The sequence below is a fragment of the Camelus ferus genome, chromosome 7, assembly GCF_009834535.1.
Source record: "Camelus ferus isolate YT-003-E chromosome 7, BCGSAC_Cfer_1.0, whole genome shotgun sequence".
Lineage (NCBI taxonomy): Eukaryota > Metazoa > Chordata > Mammalia > Artiodactyla > Camelidae > Camelus > Camelus ferus.
Genome location: NC_045702.1, coordinates 58,315,361 through 58,332,495, shown reverse-complemented (window position 1 = coordinate 58,332,495; position 17,135 = coordinate 58,315,361). Strand labels below are relative to the sequence as shown.

The following is a 17,135-nucleotide window of genomic DNA, read 5'->3' as shown; positions in this document are numbered from 1 at the left end:
GTAATTTTCTTTTTCTGTAGTGTCTTTTTCTGGTTTTGGTATCAGAGTAATTATGGCCTTGTAAAATGAGTTTGAGAGTGTTCCCCTCCTCTTCAATCTTTTGGGAGAGTTTGAGAAGGATGGGTATAAGTTCTTCTTTCTGTGTTTGGTAGAATTCCCCAGTGAAGTCATCCAGTCCTGGATTTTTGTTTGCTGTGAGTTTTTAAATTACAAATTTAATTTCACTACTGGTGATTTGTTTGTTCAAATTGTCTGTTTCTTCTTGACTCAGTCTTGGCAGGCTGTATTTTTCTAGAAATTTGTACATTTCTAGAAATTTGTACATTTGTTCAATTTTTTGGCATATAACTGTTCATAGTATTCTCTTGCAATTTTTTTTGCATCTCTGAGTTTTCAGTTATCTCTTTCTTTTCTTCTAGTGAGTCTGGCTAAAGGTTTATCAATTGTGTTTATCTTTTTAAAAAATCATTGATCTTTTCTATTGTTTTTAATCTTTATTTGTTACCTCCTTATTAGATTCTTTATATAATGCCCTTCTTTGTCTTTTTCTAGACATAGGATAGACATAGTTTTTGCTTTTCTGAGAAGTTCTTTAGCTCTCCTTCTATTTTAAATGATAATCTCGCTGAGTAGAGTATCCTAGGCAGCAGGTCATTCCCTTTCAGCCCTCTGTATCATGCCACTCTCTTCTGGGCAGCAGTCTTTCTGCAGGAAAGTCAGATGATAGACTTATGGGGATTCCCTTGTATATGACTCTTTTTCTCCTGCTACCTTTAGAAATCTCTCTACGTTTAACTTCTGCCATTTTAATTATGATAAGTCTTTGTGTGGGTCTGTTTGGGTTTATCTTGTTTGGGACACACAGTGCTTCCTGTAGCTGGATAGCTGTTTCCTTATTTAGGTTTGGGAAATTTTCAGTCATAATTTCTTCAAATACATTTTTTATCTCTTTCTCTCTCTTTTCCTTCTGGAAACCCTTTCACACAAATGCTGGCACATTTGATGTTGTCCCAGAGATCCTGTATGTTGCAATTTCTTTTTCCACTTGTCTCTCTGTTTATTGTTCTGGTTGGGTGATTTCCACCATTCAGTCTTCCAGATCACTTATGTGTTCTTCTCTATCATTTATTCTTCTATTCATTGCTTCTAGAGTATTTTTATATCAGATATTGAATTAACAATTTTTTAAATGTATTTTTATTGAAGTAAAGTCAGTTTACAATGTTGTATCAATTTCTGAATTACCTATTTTTGATTGGGTCTTCTTTATATTTTCTAGTTCCTTTTAAAAACTATCAGTGTTTAGATCAATTCTCTTCTCTAATTCAGTCAGCAATTTTATTACCAAAAATTTGAATTCTTTATCTGGTAAGTTGCTTATTTCTCTTTCATTATTTTTTTTCAGGAACTTTTTCTTGGCCTTTTCATTTTGCTTGGCTTTCTCTGACTCTATGAGTCTAGGTGAAACAGTTACCTCTTTTGGTCTTGAAAGGGTGCTCTTATGTGGGAGCATCTCTGTGCATACTGTGTGTACCCAGTGCCTTTGGTGGGAGAGCTGGATTCAGTGTGGAGGCCAGCCGTGTCTTTCCTCAGGGTGTGCTGGCAGCTATCACCTGGTGGGGGGTGGGGCTGGAGATGGAGGAGCTAGAGCTGGAGCTGGTTTGAGGCTGGACTTCTTCTCTGCTCTGTGGTCATCAGCACCCTGTTGGGGCAGGGTTTGCTCCCACCTTTCTGGAGCAGATGCCCTAAAGGTCAGGCTTGAGCAGGCTCTTTTCCCTTTAAGTGTGTTTTTTCCTTTGCCCCACTCTGGGATTTTTGCCTGAAAGGAGGGAAGTGTTAAAGCAAGTGAGGTTCATGTATTCACAGAGTCCTGATGCTCTGCCTGTGCGGGTGTCTGTGGGTCCACTCAGATCCAGCGTGTGGTTGCATCTTTTTTCCTGTCATGGCTGCCCAGATCTGGTGCTAGGCTGTGGTATGGAGTGAGCAGGGCCAGAACGTTCCCTTGGCTTGGGCTAGGGTGTGCAACAAGGTAGTTGTGGGAATTCTGGTAATTGCGTTGCCATCAGAAGTGTGGGCTGCTTCTAGGAAGTCACTTGAGTAAGTACCAACAATGGTCACAACTGTGAAGGGCTCTCTTTATATCACCGTCTCTTTTTAAAAGAGCAACTCTTGTAGGGCAATGAAAATATGACCTTCTAATGTCAGTTTAAAAATAAGTTTCAGAAACACACTATACCAAAAAGTTTTTTAAAAAGGTAAAGGGGAGCTACAACAATGAAGCCATTTGTTAAATCCCTTTTTATTTTGTGGTATTCCTTAGTGCTTGATTAGTATTTCTTACCTGAGGAAGTGATTCCAAGGTGAGAAAAGCCTCAAAAAAGACCAAATAGGTACTAATTGCTTGAGACTTGTGTTCTGTGAGACAATTGATATGCCATAAGCCTCAATAACAACACAAGCCCTTTCTTTATGTCCCATAATCATTTCCCTGGATTTGGAGTTATGTCTCAATCATTTATTTTCTAAAACTAACCTCCAAATCTACCTCTTAGACCAAATGGAAATAGCAGTGGATTTTCACTGCCCCTACTCTAAAAAACAATTACTAAATGATGTATATCATGTAACTTGTTGTCAAGCCAGTCTAAGTTGCTTTGGGGCAAGGGTATTATCTCTCGTGCAAGTTCTTTGAAAAGTATGCATATAATAATTAATTTCTATAGATATGAACTCCATTGAAAATATGCTGATGAATTGGAATTCAGATTTTAGCTTCTAGCTAGATTCCAGCTTTCTTCGCTTTCTACAATCCAGGGGTCAAAAATTCAGATAGGGAGTGGTAGGGGCTATGGTAAACATGAGAGCAGAATCCTCTCTAAAGGCATTCACATTTTAAAAAGTACTAGTAAACACTACAAGAGCTTTACAATTTTTTATTGATCCAAATTTATTCCACCACCAGCCAATTTTCTAATTCTATATGTAATAAAATGAAAAATACCTTTGTTCTCCCTGTTTAGAGTCAAAACGTTCTCTTTGGATGAGATTTTAGAAACCATCCTTTCTGGGCCTTCTTCACATTATAGATACAGCAGCTGATTGGCAGACGTCTCTTACCTTTGTGCGCCAACTTTTCTGGCTCTAAGTTCAAAACGGGACTCGGAGTTCTGGTTTCCAGGGTCTCTGTCTGATGTTCAGGGGGCCTGAGCAATGGCCCCTGGCGGGTGGCAGCCTCAGGTGAAGGAGAGGTGGCCAGGCTGTCAGCCCAGGTAGGCTCTGAAGGCTCATTCTCTTTGTCCTGGGTTCCAGGGACACTGACCTACACCAAAAATTCAAATTTTTGAGTCTGGTGATACCAAGTCAAAAAAGCTAGCTTGCTTCTGCGAACACTGAAAGAAAAGTTCAGCACTGCTGCTTCTCTCCAACATTTCAATATTATTTCAATAAAAGTTCAGGAATAACACCTCTCCTCTATATCACGTATCCTTGAATACCTACATTATGGATTTCCCGACCACCTCATGCAAGTGTAGTGTGTATACACACACACAAACACACACACACACACACACACACACATTTCCCACTGCCAGGCACAGATGTTTTCCAGAGAGATCCACATGCAAGGTATGGAGGATATGAGTTTGGGAAGAATTATCTTCATCCTTTTCTTAGTCATTTGTATGAAGAGGGATAATAACCACTTATTTCTTTGACCTTTTTTCTTCATGGCCTTTTCCTCTCTATTTCCTAACACTAGAGAACTGAACAATATATTCCCAAATATCTACCATGAACTCAACCCATTTTGAGGGAACTGGAGTGGCAGAGGACAGTAACCAGTTAAAATAAAAACAACAGCAATCACTTCTCATCTCATCCGATTGTCCAGACCCCAGCAAATGCCAAGTACTGCAGGATGCTTAGCTTCTAAGAAGTTCTGAGAAATGTATGCTAGCTAAGGAACCAAAGGGTGTAATTTCAAAAGCAAGTTTTCTGAACTAAAATTTCCAAGTTCATCTAAATTTATGATATATAATGAAACAAGGAAGAAAAGGTGTTTTGCTTAAAAAAAAAAAAAAAAAGTCATGTCAGTTATTTTTGACCTACCAGGAGCTAGGTCAGAGTTTTATGGGACCCATTAAATTCTTTTTTTTCCTGTCTTGGACCCCAGCTTCATGGAGTTGAATCGATCATTCATTTCAGCCCTAACACAGTGAGGTCATGTCTCCTTGCAAGGCCCACTCTTGTTTATTTGTTTACTTTTTGTTTCTTTGTTTAAATAGTCAAATCTGTGAACTAGGTAAAGTCATTTTTGATGCTGTCTTAACTGTGGTTTCTGTCATCCTGTGACCAGAGCCAGCTATCATCATTAGCTGCTCTCTGCCACCTAAGCTGTTCAACTATTTTGGATTCTGTACACACAGTGGGGCAGGGCTAATCAATTCTGTTACTCATGGATGTCTATTTTCACAATGATTATCAGAGTAAATATTTCCACTGGAACTGGTCTGGTCATTAGCCTACATGAAGGCCACTCAATTCAAATACAGTAGCAACTTTTCCCTAGCCCCCAAACACACCTTTTGGTACAAATGGAGGTAAAACTGTGGGTCAGTTGGCATTCCTCTTTCTTTCAGAATGATCTCATGTATACAGATGATGATTTGTATATGAACTTCTGTTACACTCAAAGAACTAGAGAATTTTAAGGTTAGAGAAAACCTTCCTCAGTACCTCATTTTCTATGGGGGAATCTAAAGATCCAATTAAAAGCTTACCCCAAATAATTGATAAGTTAGTGGCAAAATCAGAAATGCCTGTTTCAGGAAAGAAATACTGGTTTTTTGGGTGTGTTTTTTGTTTTTTTGCTTGCACAGATTTCATTTTAAGCAAAATATAAGTAAAAAGGAAAGCTTGACTGAGGAGTGGTTTATCAAACATAAGAAAGCCAACAGACACTAAACTATACTTCAGATATATACTACCTGTCAGATGAGAATGTTCCTTTGAACAAGTGCTTTGGGCAGCATGGTCCTCATAAAGGAATTAATGCAGCCTTGAAATCACTATCTTGTTCAAGGCTTAAGGCCTCATAAGTTACTCTTTACCTCTTATAAGTTTAGAAGTGTGTGTTTTCTTTCTCAACCACCTCATCATTTGGGAATTTTGACCACGAAAGCATTACACCTCAGGTTCTAGAACAAGTGAAAATTTCTTTCTCATAAATGAAAATACTTTTATCTTTTGGCTCCATGAGATTTCACTTTATATAAACAAATACATAACTGTTAGAGTTTGCCATTTTTATAATTTTCTGAATTACAAAAGCACACATGTTCATTGAAGGGAATTTAGGAAATCTGGACAACCAATAGGAAGAGACTAGAGCTCACAAGATGTTCCACCTCTCAGAAATAATCATTGTTGATATTCAGGTGATTTTTCTCCCTAGTCTTTTTTCTATGTGCATATGTATTTTTTAACAAAAAATATACTGTAGGTTTGTTTTTCTTTTTTTAAATTTAATATATTATGTTCCCATACATTTTACTGTGACTCTATTAACACCATTTTGAATATAGAAATAACTAACTACAATGACCCTTTTAATATTTAATTTATCTACTTTTTTTTTTTCTCTTAGAAATCACATGGCTGATTCCTGGTCAAAGAACACACATATCTGAGCCTTCTGAGACAAAGACTTCTCCAAACAGGTTGTACCAGTTTGCATTCTTACTAGTCAGTGTCTTTCCTTAAACTATCACCATGTACTAGACATTATGATTGGGAAAAGAGATAAAGGTTGATAGGTGAAAAGTTCTTCAACTGATCTGTATTACCCTGCCGCAGTCTGTCTCTCCTCTCACCTTCCACTGCTCCCAGCACATCTTGCTGTGACCTTTCATTCCTTTCTCTTCTTCATTCTGCCTCAGGCTCTCAGGTAAACCCTCCCACTGCAGCCCAGGAAAAGCTGGTCCCCAGCAGCAAACCTTTCCCAATAACCCAGTCAGCACTAACGCTGCCCTTCCAGAAGGTCCTTCTGGACCTGTTCTATACTTGGCCCTGATCATGCAGAAGTTAACCTTTAATCCTGTCCTCTCTGGTATCATTTCTTATTTCCTCTGTGTAAATATCACCTCCCTGATAACAGAAATTAAACCATGCCACATTTCTCTCTCCTCCTTCCTGCTTCTTTTTCTTTGTATTGCATAAAAGCGCAAATGGTAGCCACTGGATAAATTCAGAATGGGCTAGAGAGAGAGACAGAGAGACAGATGCAGGGTGGGGGAGAGGAGTCATTATTCAGTTCCTCTAGGATTTAATGTCATTATTTGAAACAAGAGGAGATTAGACCCTAACATAACTTCCAACCCTGAAAGTGGGACTTAAGCAGCTCCAAACTTTACTGGTAGAATGTGCACAAAATTCATGATAGTGGCTGCTTCTGGAGAGAGGAGGAGCAGGAGAAAGAGACTGAAGGAAAGCAGCAAGGACCCTATCTGAAGCACAGTGATGAACTAATTGAAACATCAGTTATGTCTGGGTGGTGGGCCCTCAGATGTTTGTTGTATGCGTTCTCTGTTTTGCTTTGTTTTTTAACAAATCTTAAGCCTAAAAACAATAGGCTGCCTATCAGCTCTGCCCATGTTTGCTCTCACCACACTGGCCTGTCTTGGAGGAGATGAAATGTCCCAGCTCCAAGCAGGGCTCACACAGTGAAACGTGGAAGAGGAGATAGGGGCCCGTGAGGGACCAACACCTGGAGGCCAGGGCTGCTCCTTGCAGCTGGACAAGCAGATCTATTATCCTCAGTCCCTTTCAGGCTTAGAGCAGATCTTTAAGGGAAGGAAAGCAGATTTCAAGTGGCATCCAAGAACGTGAATGTAAAGGAGGATTACTAAGAAGGCACCACATAATTTCAGAAGGTTGTTTGGTTTCTGATTTCCAAACATTTTCCTCATAGTCCATTACCCAGAACCTTGCATATATTATAGACGGTCTCTTCAAACCTGAGCTCATGTCTTCTCCGGATGAATGCTAATGATCAGCTACATTAACCCATGTGCTCAGACTTAGTTTTTCATGGCAGCACGGGTCCAGGGGTTTTCCCGTTGGCTGTGGGCATTCTGCTCCCACTAGCCGGTTCCACTGCCAGTGCCTCAAGGTGCCTGGTTCTGAGGCTTCTGACCTTGACTGACTCTTCCCAGATGCTAACACTTCTTTGCCAGGTCACTCAGCACTTGAGCACTTAAGCTGAATGCTCTTTATTTGCATTTGAGGTTGCTGAGGACTGTCAGGAACACCTTGCCTTTGAGCTGCGCCTCTCCAGATCGCCTGCAGCCTTCCTGGAGGTAAACCACGGGATTTTATTCTGTTTAAATTCTTTCATCCTTTAGTACAATGTCTTACATTCTGGCATTGCCCAGTAAAGGTCTTGAACTGTTCTAACCACATACTTTTATAAAAGGAAGGATATTCTGGTAATAATCCCTTATTTTACAAATGAGGAAATGGAAACCTTAAGAAATAGGTGATTCACACCCAGTGTCAGGCAGCTATCAGATCTCATTTCTAAGATGCCATTCATTGTGAGATACACGATAAATTTTGAGTCTAAAAAAAGACCACAACATACTAAATATATACATCTCAATCTCTGAAATAATACAATAGGAAAAGTATAAACTTTGGAGACAAGAAAATAAAGGATTTAGCTTCAGCATTGAGACTACAAACCAAATTTCCTGACCTCCAGATCTGGGATATTTTTTCCAGATCAGTGTGCAATACGTTATTTTTTTTTCTTATCCATAGGAAAGGAACATCTTAACATTCTAGACGGCTAATAGGTCTATTATTAGCAATATATGATGCTTACACAGACATACAGCAACACTAGTAATTAGTTGTTATGCAGGGTTTTATCAAGAAGAATTTGAATTTGACTACCACAATGAAAGTATTCATTTTATAAACAAATAAATTATGGTATTGACCAATAAAATCACATCTGTATAATATATGTGGCTTAGTCAGAGCCACTTACAAGTAATTAGGTCTGATTTCAGGATGTCAACTTGATTTTCGTGTCAGTGGAGAAACTAACATTAGGCTTAGTCCCAAGCCTTTTGAAAATTTAAGTCCTTGTACTTTGAAAGTATTGATCAGGCCTTTGAATAGGCTACTTCATCCAACAGTGAGTGTAATATGAATGAGAAACCTATAAAAATTTACTTCAGTAGGATGTAAGGAGGAAACAGCGATATACTCAAATATGTATGTTATTTTTCTTAATCTACTGTCATGGAGGCCCAGTACCAAGTTAAAAGAGATCCCATGGTACCATAGACAGGTTTTTAAGAAAGTTGCCAAGATGGGATTATATCTAAGAGAACCAATTCAATGATGTGTTTTTTAAAAGAGTAAAAAAATAAATAAAATGACACTATCAACAAGTAATGGATAAGCTGAGGAGGATATTGAAAAGAGAGATGGGACAGGAGTTTGGAAACATATTATTAATACTGATAAGAAATGATGAGACCCTGATCTAAGATAGCAGAGGATTTGATGAGTAGAAAGGAATTAAGAGCTTAGTTAAAGGGATGATGAGAGCAGTACCAGTGAGTGTGGGAGATGAAGTAAGAATGGAACTACGGGCCTATCCCACACTTTTTGCTGGGTGCCAGGCTGGTTGGTGGGACTACACACCTAGGAAGGAAGTCTGGAGGAGCAGCACTGTGAACATATTCCATGTTGCCCATGGGACACCCAGAATAAAATGTGCACAGGCAATCAAAGATGTGAATCTGGGGCCCAGGACAAAGGTCTGGATCTGGGAGGCAGGTTTGAGAGTTGATAGCGTATGTGGCTTTAGAACATAGAAGGAGAATGTGGAACAAGAAAAGGAGCAGGCTGAAAAGAGATCTCAGAAAATTTGAGTTTAACATTAAAGCAGTAAACAGAGAAAGAGAAACCCTAAAAACAATTGAGAAAGAATGCTCAGAAGGAGGACAAGAGGAGAGAGGACTCTCAATATTTAAAAAAAAAAAAAAAAAAAAGCAGCTGGCAGGGTGTTATATGCAAAAGAGAAATGAGGTAAGAAGGTTGTGTTAAGGACTTGGCAATTCAAGGCTTATTGCTAACCTTTCCAGCAGAACTTCAGGGCGTACTGGAGGCAGTGGCCTGAATTCAGAAGGTTTCACAGGGGAATGGAAGTGAGGAAGTTGAGAGTGAGAGCCGGAGGGAGACGGATGGAAGGAGTGACAGAGACAGCAGAGACTGGCCTGTGGAATAATTTTATTATATAAAGATAGAGAGAGAATAGTAGTAAGAGGGATATGTGAACTAAGAGAGGGTTGGGGGACTTTTTACATGGGGGAGTCCCAAGCCTATCTACTGACTCCAGGGGAGAAGTCAGAAGTGTTGGCAGGAAAGGGCACCATCTGAAGAAGGTCCTGGACTTGGGAGGGGCAGGAGGGAGTGGGTCTCAGAGCCCAGCAGGGCACTAACAGGAGTCACATCAGAATTGAGGATGGAGCTCATGGTCAGGTTGTAGGATGAAGGGATGCATCCAATTCCAATATCACAGCAGAACCTGCCCAGGGTTCCAGTTCCTGAAAAAATTGCCAATAGATCCCTAGTTTCAGAAGTGGCCTCCTTTAGCTGGATCTTGAGAAGGAGTGAGAATGAGTAAGGGTTGTAGGGAGAGGAGAGTAAGAGATGGGAGAGATGGAAAGGGTGAGAATTGAGATGGAGGGGTGTGTGTGTGTGTGTGTGTGTGTGACAATGACAGGAGAGGAAGAAATGAGGCAAGTGGGACAGGGACCAGGGATAGGGTCTCACTAAAAGAGAGGATGGACAAAGGTGGGGGAGGATGGCCAGTGAAGTCAACCTGCTGTTAGTTTTCTGTAATTTACATGGGTGCAGAATATCCATTTATTCCATGGAAATTGGAGCCTGCATCCTAGGCTTAAGGCTGGCATTGGACCCTATCACATAGAAGGAGGGGACCAACAGCTCCCCCTTTTCCTCCACCACCTCTGTCCACCTCCTGCAGGAGCTACTCAGAGGGACTCCTGCCACATCAGCCTGCCTGTCTCCTTCACTGGGTTGCTATGGAATCACTCCTCATTGGAATCCCACAGCCTCTTTTTTACAGAGAGGAAAAAATCTTTGCTGCCAGTTACCCAAGTTATTTGCAATCTACGAACAATTTTTCATAATACAAAAAAGGAGCTTTATGGAAAGGGTAGACAGGGCTACTGTCCTTTCCACTCTTTTATGGGGCAAGGGGGTGGAAATCTAGAATATTTTTATAAGAAACCAGCTCCAGTGAATAAACACCTGTGCATTCATGTTGCTTTATTTATTAATATATTTAGAATGACAAAAAGTGACTTCATGCAGGAAATTAATATACTTATTTGCTTAATGGGCCATTACTGGATATAGGCACTTGGTCTGATTAAATGATGTTTACTTGACTTTACTGTCCTCCTCCCATTTGTATCCTGGAAATCTTTCCCCAACTGGCCACAGTCAGAAAGAATAAAGGAACATGAAGTGCCAACATTGCTAGTTCCGTAAAAAACAAGGACTTTTATGTATGCAGTCTTTTTAAATAACACTATAATTGAAGCCTTTCACTGAAGAAAATCCTCAGATTTCTCTTTTAGCCTAACAGTTGGCATAGTATTCATCTGGTCAACAAGTATTTATTGAGCATCTATTATGTGCAAGACGAAGCACAATTTTAGGTCCGGAGAGACACAAAGTGGAATTAGACACAGATGTCCTCAAGGAATTTAAATCCATTAGGAAAGTTAAGGTACATACAAAAATAATTATTAACAACATACAGTGTGAAAAATCCCAGAAGAAAGTATAAACTATCCTGAGATTTCAGGAGCAAGACAGAATAGAATGGACGTACACATTTAGCCTCCCAAGATAGGCCTGAAAGGGTAACAGAGCAGGGGTTGTCGAAGTGTTATGAACTTGGTGGAACCTGGGAAATCCTTCTGTTTTCTGTGTTTCCCAACACATCTGTTGGTAGATGTTTAGTGGACATGATGCTCATTCCGCAACTAGGCAAGTCCTTCTAAGAGGAAGAAACCCATTGACTTTGATTTCATTAAAGTGTAAATAATGGTCATCAGACTTTTCCCTAAAAGCAGATTTTGATAGAAAGAAGAAGAAGATGGAATACAGAGCTACGTGTTTTAAGGAATGATGGAAGAGACAACTGAGAAAGGAAATAGAGACACAAAAAGGGAACAAGGACTTCTGAGATCGTTTATTTGTTTTGCAGTATTGCCTAGGGTAGCTTGGGGAGCAATCTAAGTATCGAGAGTTTTTAACAGATTCACATTACTTGAGATGTTTGAATACTGTAATTATACTCTTAGATAAAGCTGGGTGTGCCTGCACAGATATATAAATATGTTCTCGTATTTATGTGTGTATATACATTGTATATACATATGATGGAGGTATACATGTGAGTGTAAATGCATATATGTTTATTCAGGCTAAATATCTATTAGGAACATTCATTGTTTCAAAATTCAGTCTTGCCTTGGTGCTTCTGCAAAGAGAGCAGAGTGAAAAGGTCTAGAGATAAGAGGGGCTATCCAAGTTCAAGTTCATTGAACGCTCCCACTATCTCAGAGGCGAGCTAGGGAGACCCAACTGATGCTTCATTTCCCACTGTGTGGCTTTTGGTGTTTTAAATCCAAACTATCTTGGATGTACTCTTCTTACGCCCTCCCCACCCCCACCCCCTCCCTCTCCAGCTACTAGAATGCTTCCTCATCAGAATCTATTATCACTGGTCTCTCAAGGCCATCTGACTTCCTGGGTCATGACACCAGAGGCACAGGGTCCTGAAGTGTCTCATTCTGTGTCATAATTGCCTTGGATGTCCCTCAGCCACCTGCACTTTACAAACTAATTCCACTGTCTCCCTTCAAAAAACCCTAACCCTGCCTCTTACAGTCTCCATCTCAGTAGATGGTGTTTGAATTCACCCCATCTCCAAGCTAAAAATCCAACTGTCACCCCCAGACCCTCTCCCTAACTTCCAACTCAATCACTAAATCCTGTTCACTCTACCCCAGAAATGGCTTTCCAGTCTGTGCCTCCTTTCACTCCAGCGGCCCCGCCTTAGTTGGAGGCCCCATTGTCCCTCACCTGGACTATGACACCTCATAGTCCAACCTCCAGTCTCCTCTCCTCCTCCTCCTATCGCTCTTTCACACTGCAACCAAATGTGACCGTATGACCCTTGCTTTAAAACCATCTGTTTCTTCCTGGTTGCCTGGCTTGTGGATGGAGTTAAGCTCCTTAGCTTGACACATGAAGCCATTCATAATTAGTTCTCAAACTATTTGTCCAGCTTTAGCTCTCACCATTCTGACACACATACCTTAGGCTCCGTTAGGACTGAATTTGTTCTAATTTCTTAAAATACCATGCCCTTGGGAATCCCCCTTTACCCACATGTTCCCCCTTCTTGGAAATACCCTTCCCCCTACTCTTGCCTTGAAAAACTCTTACTTGTTCAATGCCACCTCCACAAGCCCTGAAATTAATTGCCTCATCTCTTGCGTTTCATCCATAGCTCTGCTAACGCTGTTAATACTTCTTGTACCTACCTACCCCCTGATAGACCATACATTTCTCTTGGGCAGGAACTGTGTCTTAAGAGCCACCACCTAGCACTGCAGTAAATGATCAGCACATGCCCCTGGAATTAACTGATGATGATGAGAGCTCAGCTTAAGCACCACTTGCCGGATGAACCTGAGTTTGCTCTTGCGTAGAAAGTCTGTAGAAAGGGACATGGATTAACTAGAGGAAGGACAAAGGGATAAGCCACACAAGCAGGCAAGCCCCAGGAGCATTCTATGCTCAGGAGGAGACAGACTGTGCACATTATTGTCTGTGATTTACTTTAAAAGGCTCGGTAAAGACCAGGCTCGGCAAACCCCATGGGCTAAATCTGAGTCTTCATCTGTTTGGGGAATAAGTTTGATCTGAACACAACCATGTTCATTCACTTAAGTACTGGCCTTGGCTGCTTTGCACTTCAAAGGCAGAGCTGAGTCATTGCAACAGAGATCACAGGGCCTACAAACCCCCAAATATTTGCTGTATGGCCCTTTACAGAAAGGGCTTGTTGAGCCCTGATATAGACCATGTGGTAAAAATGTGTGTGTTAATTTCAGGCTACAATCCAGGGGCAGTCTGTTGCCCTCATTGGAATTACCCATCCTGAAGTGCCTTAGTATTTAATCAAATAGAAATAGAGGCCTTTTTGTCTTTTTTGAACGTAATGTAAAAATTTTGAGTCCTGTAGTCTGTCCCCGTAAGAATGGCATCCTAGCCTGACTCCTGATTGGTCCTGGGTCCACCCACTGATCAGAGGTTTCCCAGGGCCTTGGTTCAGCTAGACAGTTAGCTGAATCCTAGGCTAGAATATTGATGCACTTGATGACAGTCAATCTTTTATGTCCGTGAAGGCTTCATAAACACATAAGCTTCACAGGGACTTCACTGAGCTTACAGGGCAGGGGCACTGCTCTGTGTCTGGTTGCTAGACGATGTCCAGATGTTTGGCAGAGGTCAGTCTACACCTGCTTTACTTGTAACTTGGTAGGGAAGAGACTACAACACTCACTCACTAGTAAGAATGAGAGGCTCTCCACTTTTCACCTAAAAAAACTTAGCAGTTGCTTGTAACAAGATTGGCCGAAGCCAGTGCCCAGAAGCTTGCTATTAAGACAATCACATTTGTCTCAGTACATTCAGGAGGTGTTTCTTTCATGCACATGTGATTGGGGAACTCTGAAACACAGCATCGATCTTGCACCATATAGACTCCGAGCCTCCCTCCCCGTTCCGCCCTAGGCACGAGCAGTGGAAGCCAAGTGAGCAAAAGTGTGGCTTAGAGGTTGGGAGGGTGGCATGTGGAGCACGAGAGCACTTGGAAGGAACTTGAGTAGGTCCAAAGTGGAGAGTGGGTACACAGATGGATGCAGGAGAATTGTGGCCTGGTACTAAAGGAACTGCCAAGGATGGCAAGGGGTGATTCAGATAGTGTAGTGTTAATCTGCTCTAGTGAGCATGATTACTTTGGGGGTGGCAGGGGTGGAGTATAAAAATATTATTTGCAATGTTTAATTAAAAATTATTGTAAGATATGGAAATATTTTAGAATCTCATGTTCATGCTCACAAGCCCCAGAAGCATTTCAGAACTAGAAATCAGGAGACAAAGTGTTACTATTTAGAGCCAAGGACTTGAAATTAATACATACCTCAGCTGGTTCTTGACAATGCAGGGCAAGTTGGTATTGGATGTAAAACAGACTGAATACACAATTTTACGTTCACAAATTAAGGCAGTTACTTACAGACTCAGAAATCTCTTCCTGGGGCTCTGGAGTGGATTCACTGAGTCCTTCCCCTGATATCCCCAATCCGGGTTGAAGCGATGGGGAACCCAAAACTTGAGAGATGTAGGACTCAAAATCCTCACAACTCTTTTTAAACAATTTTTGCTTCAGGGTATCTTTTAAAAGAGAAGTAGAAAAGAGGGTAGTGGGAGCAATGAAACATTACTCAAAACCTGTTCAAGAGATCTTCTGCGCTCTCCTTAAAATAAATAGACACGTTCCCCTCACTTGAAGTCAACCACTAGGGGAACTAAGTATTAAAGCATTTTTACATCACCTGTAAGGGGCCATTGAAAATAGCTTAATTTAATTGAATGATATATGATAGCTCAAACAGGCAAAAGAACGACTCACATGGTTTTTATCCAAAGCATCAGTTGACTGCCAACTACTCTGTGTAAGGGGCAAGTCTTACCCATAATAAGTTTAACAGGCAATTACCTCTGGTTTAGGGAATTCAAAAGGTCAGCTACACCCAAATTATATCTCCTGACGAGAACAAATTACTAACTCCTTTGGTTAAGATGATAAAGCTCTTCAATGACTAACCTGTAACTTGTCTCTGAAATGTGTAATATTTCTGGCCATTCTAACACTTCAAGAGCCCAGTGAGATGAAACACACAAGATAAACCCTTTAGGCACCCAACAGGGTGTTAAGGAAATGGGAACCCAGGTTGGAAAGGTCTGGAGAAAGACAGAAGTGGAAAGTGAGAAGGTTCTGAGCGTAGTCTGCTCTCCTTAGGGCCAACCATGCTGGTACTCGGGTACCCGGGAGCAGAAGGCGGTAAGGAGGGCCTGTGCCAGGCCACGTCAGGTGCCCTCCCAAATGGGTGGAGAAGGACGGATGGGGTCAGCCCCAAACCTGCAAACACATTAAGTATAAACCTTACTCATTTCACAAGCCTGCCGGGTGTGGGCCACGACAGAATGAAATGATCAGCTTCCAAAGAATTGGAACGTTTCATTGCAAAGTAATACTGCAGCACTTTAATCACAGGTGAGTCGGTGTCTTAGAATGCCTCATTGGGAAACAGCAGTTCTCGTGGAAGGGCAAAGCAGCTTAGGGAAACCCATCAGGTTAGCGCTGACTGTATGATGAGTATTCAAAATGCTGTTCTTTAAGATAAGCTCCTGACATAACCTGTTTACTCTGTTTTCAAACAAACAGAGATAGGACATTATCTGTCTATAAGAACAGAGAATAGAGAATAGAATAGGATAATCCCCGTTACTGTGACTCTCATTTCTTTAGGTCACCATAATTTTTTTCACTCACTGTACACACTTCTTAATTCCCTTTGATTCTGTGGTTATTTTCTGCCTTGCTGCTGGCTCGCTGCATCTCTTATCCAAGTTAGGAAGTGTTTTGAACATGAACGAATCTCAGCAATGCCCCCAAATCCTATCCTTTCTTTTCATCCACATCCTTCGATCACAGATAACCCAGTTCAACAACTCCAAGGCCAACTCAGCACTTAGCGCAAGTGAATAAAGACGAGGGCTTGTACTCCCTGGACTCAACGATACTAAGCGTCTTTACCTCCTGAAGTTACCGTGTTACGTGCTGGTATAAGCCTCATTGGCCGCCTGATTTCCATTTTTGGTCAGAATAATTCAGAGATGTGGGACTTGGAAGGACAATGTAAATTCCTTTCCCCTGGAGCTGAGTCTTACCTTGAAGGGTAATGAAGTCATCAAACTGGTAAACGTGCTCACTATCCGGGTCGGTAGCAATGAGATTCATTTCTTTGTGGAACATCTCGAAGTTGGGGTCATTTTTCTTCACCACCCCAATCACAAATGTCTCCACTTTGGTGTCACTGGCATTCTTCACCACCTTGGTCAGATTCTTTTCATCACGGGTATCTGTCTGCCCATCAGTGATGACCAAGGCCACCTTCTTTACACCCGGCCTTGCTGCTTCAAACATGCGGTTGGCGGCATGAAGCGCTGTGGCCGTGTAAGTGCCTTCCCCCAGGTACTGCATGTCATCCACGGCCCGCTTCAGGTCGTCCTTGCTGGAGAACTGCGTCAAATGGGCCACCTCCTCCACCTTATGGCTATAGTTGATGATGCCAATGCGGGCCTTGGTGAGGTCCAGTGCAACCCGGTCAGTCAGGGTCTTCACAAAATTTTTGATGATCTGGAAGTTCTCTGGCCCCACGCTTTCTGAGCTGTCAATCACAAACAGCAGCTCTAGCGGAGTCTCTTTGCATTTACGCCCACAACCTAAAACACGAATGTTGAGATAGGAGCACAGTGGGAATAAAAATTAAAATATCACTGATTGGTATCAGATTGGTGGGGGCGGGGGAGAGGGGCAGGGATGAACCAGAAACTCGGATCGTAACCTTCCTTTTCTGTGACTGTGAACATGGTTGACAATTGTCTCCCTTCTGGTTTCTATACCTGACTTTTTTCAAAAATAATATGCTGCCCCAAAAACTCCCACCAAAAAAATGCTGTAGAGCATAAAATAATAAACCCCTATGTGCAAATTTCTCAGATTAAAAAATAAAACAGTATTTTAAAAGAGCTGGCATCCCTGCATGTGCCTTCCTGATTCCAGTCCCCTCCCTGTCTGTGAGAGAGAACCACTCTTCTAAGCTTGCTCTTTATAGTTCCACCAATTGTATGCACTGTGAATCTGAAAGCTAGCATTTCAG

The 17,135-nt window shown here is 41.4% G+C and overlaps 1 protein-coding gene and 1 long non-coding RNA gene across 4 annotated transcripts in view; one reads left to right on the top strand and one right to left on the bottom strand.

Moving 5' to 3' along the window:
* Nucleotides 1-7,358, top strand: part of LOC116664963 — a 48,636-nt gene extending 41,278 nt beyond the window's left edge. Inside the window, exons 3-4 of one of the 2 annotated variants that reach the window (XR_004321529.1) lie at nucleotides 5,648-5,720; nucleotides 7,287-7,358. This is a non-coding gene — a long non-coding RNA (uncharacterized LOC116664963). Of the gene's footprint in view, nucleotides 1-5,647; nucleotides 6,008-7,286 lie in introns of those variants that run through there. The other variant, XR_004321528.1, reaches the window with a different exon arrangement.
* Nucleotides 1-17,135, bottom strand: part of COL28A1 (collagen type XXVIII alpha 1 chain) — a 156,769-nt gene that overhangs the window by 6,343 nt on the left and 133,291 nt on the right. For both annotated transcript variants that reach the window (XM_032483961.1, XM_032483963.1), the window contains exons 32-34: nucleotides 16,144-16,698; nucleotides 14,426-14,583; nucleotides 3,118-3,319 (exon numbers count right to left, since the gene is read on the bottom strand). In XM_032483961.1, coding sequence (XP_032339852.1) covers nucleotides 3,118-3,319; nucleotides 14,426-14,583; nucleotides 16,144-16,698 — 915 coding nt within the window. The remainder of the gene's footprint in view (nucleotides 1-3,117; nucleotides 3,320-14,425; nucleotides 14,584-16,143; nucleotides 16,699-17,135) is intronic.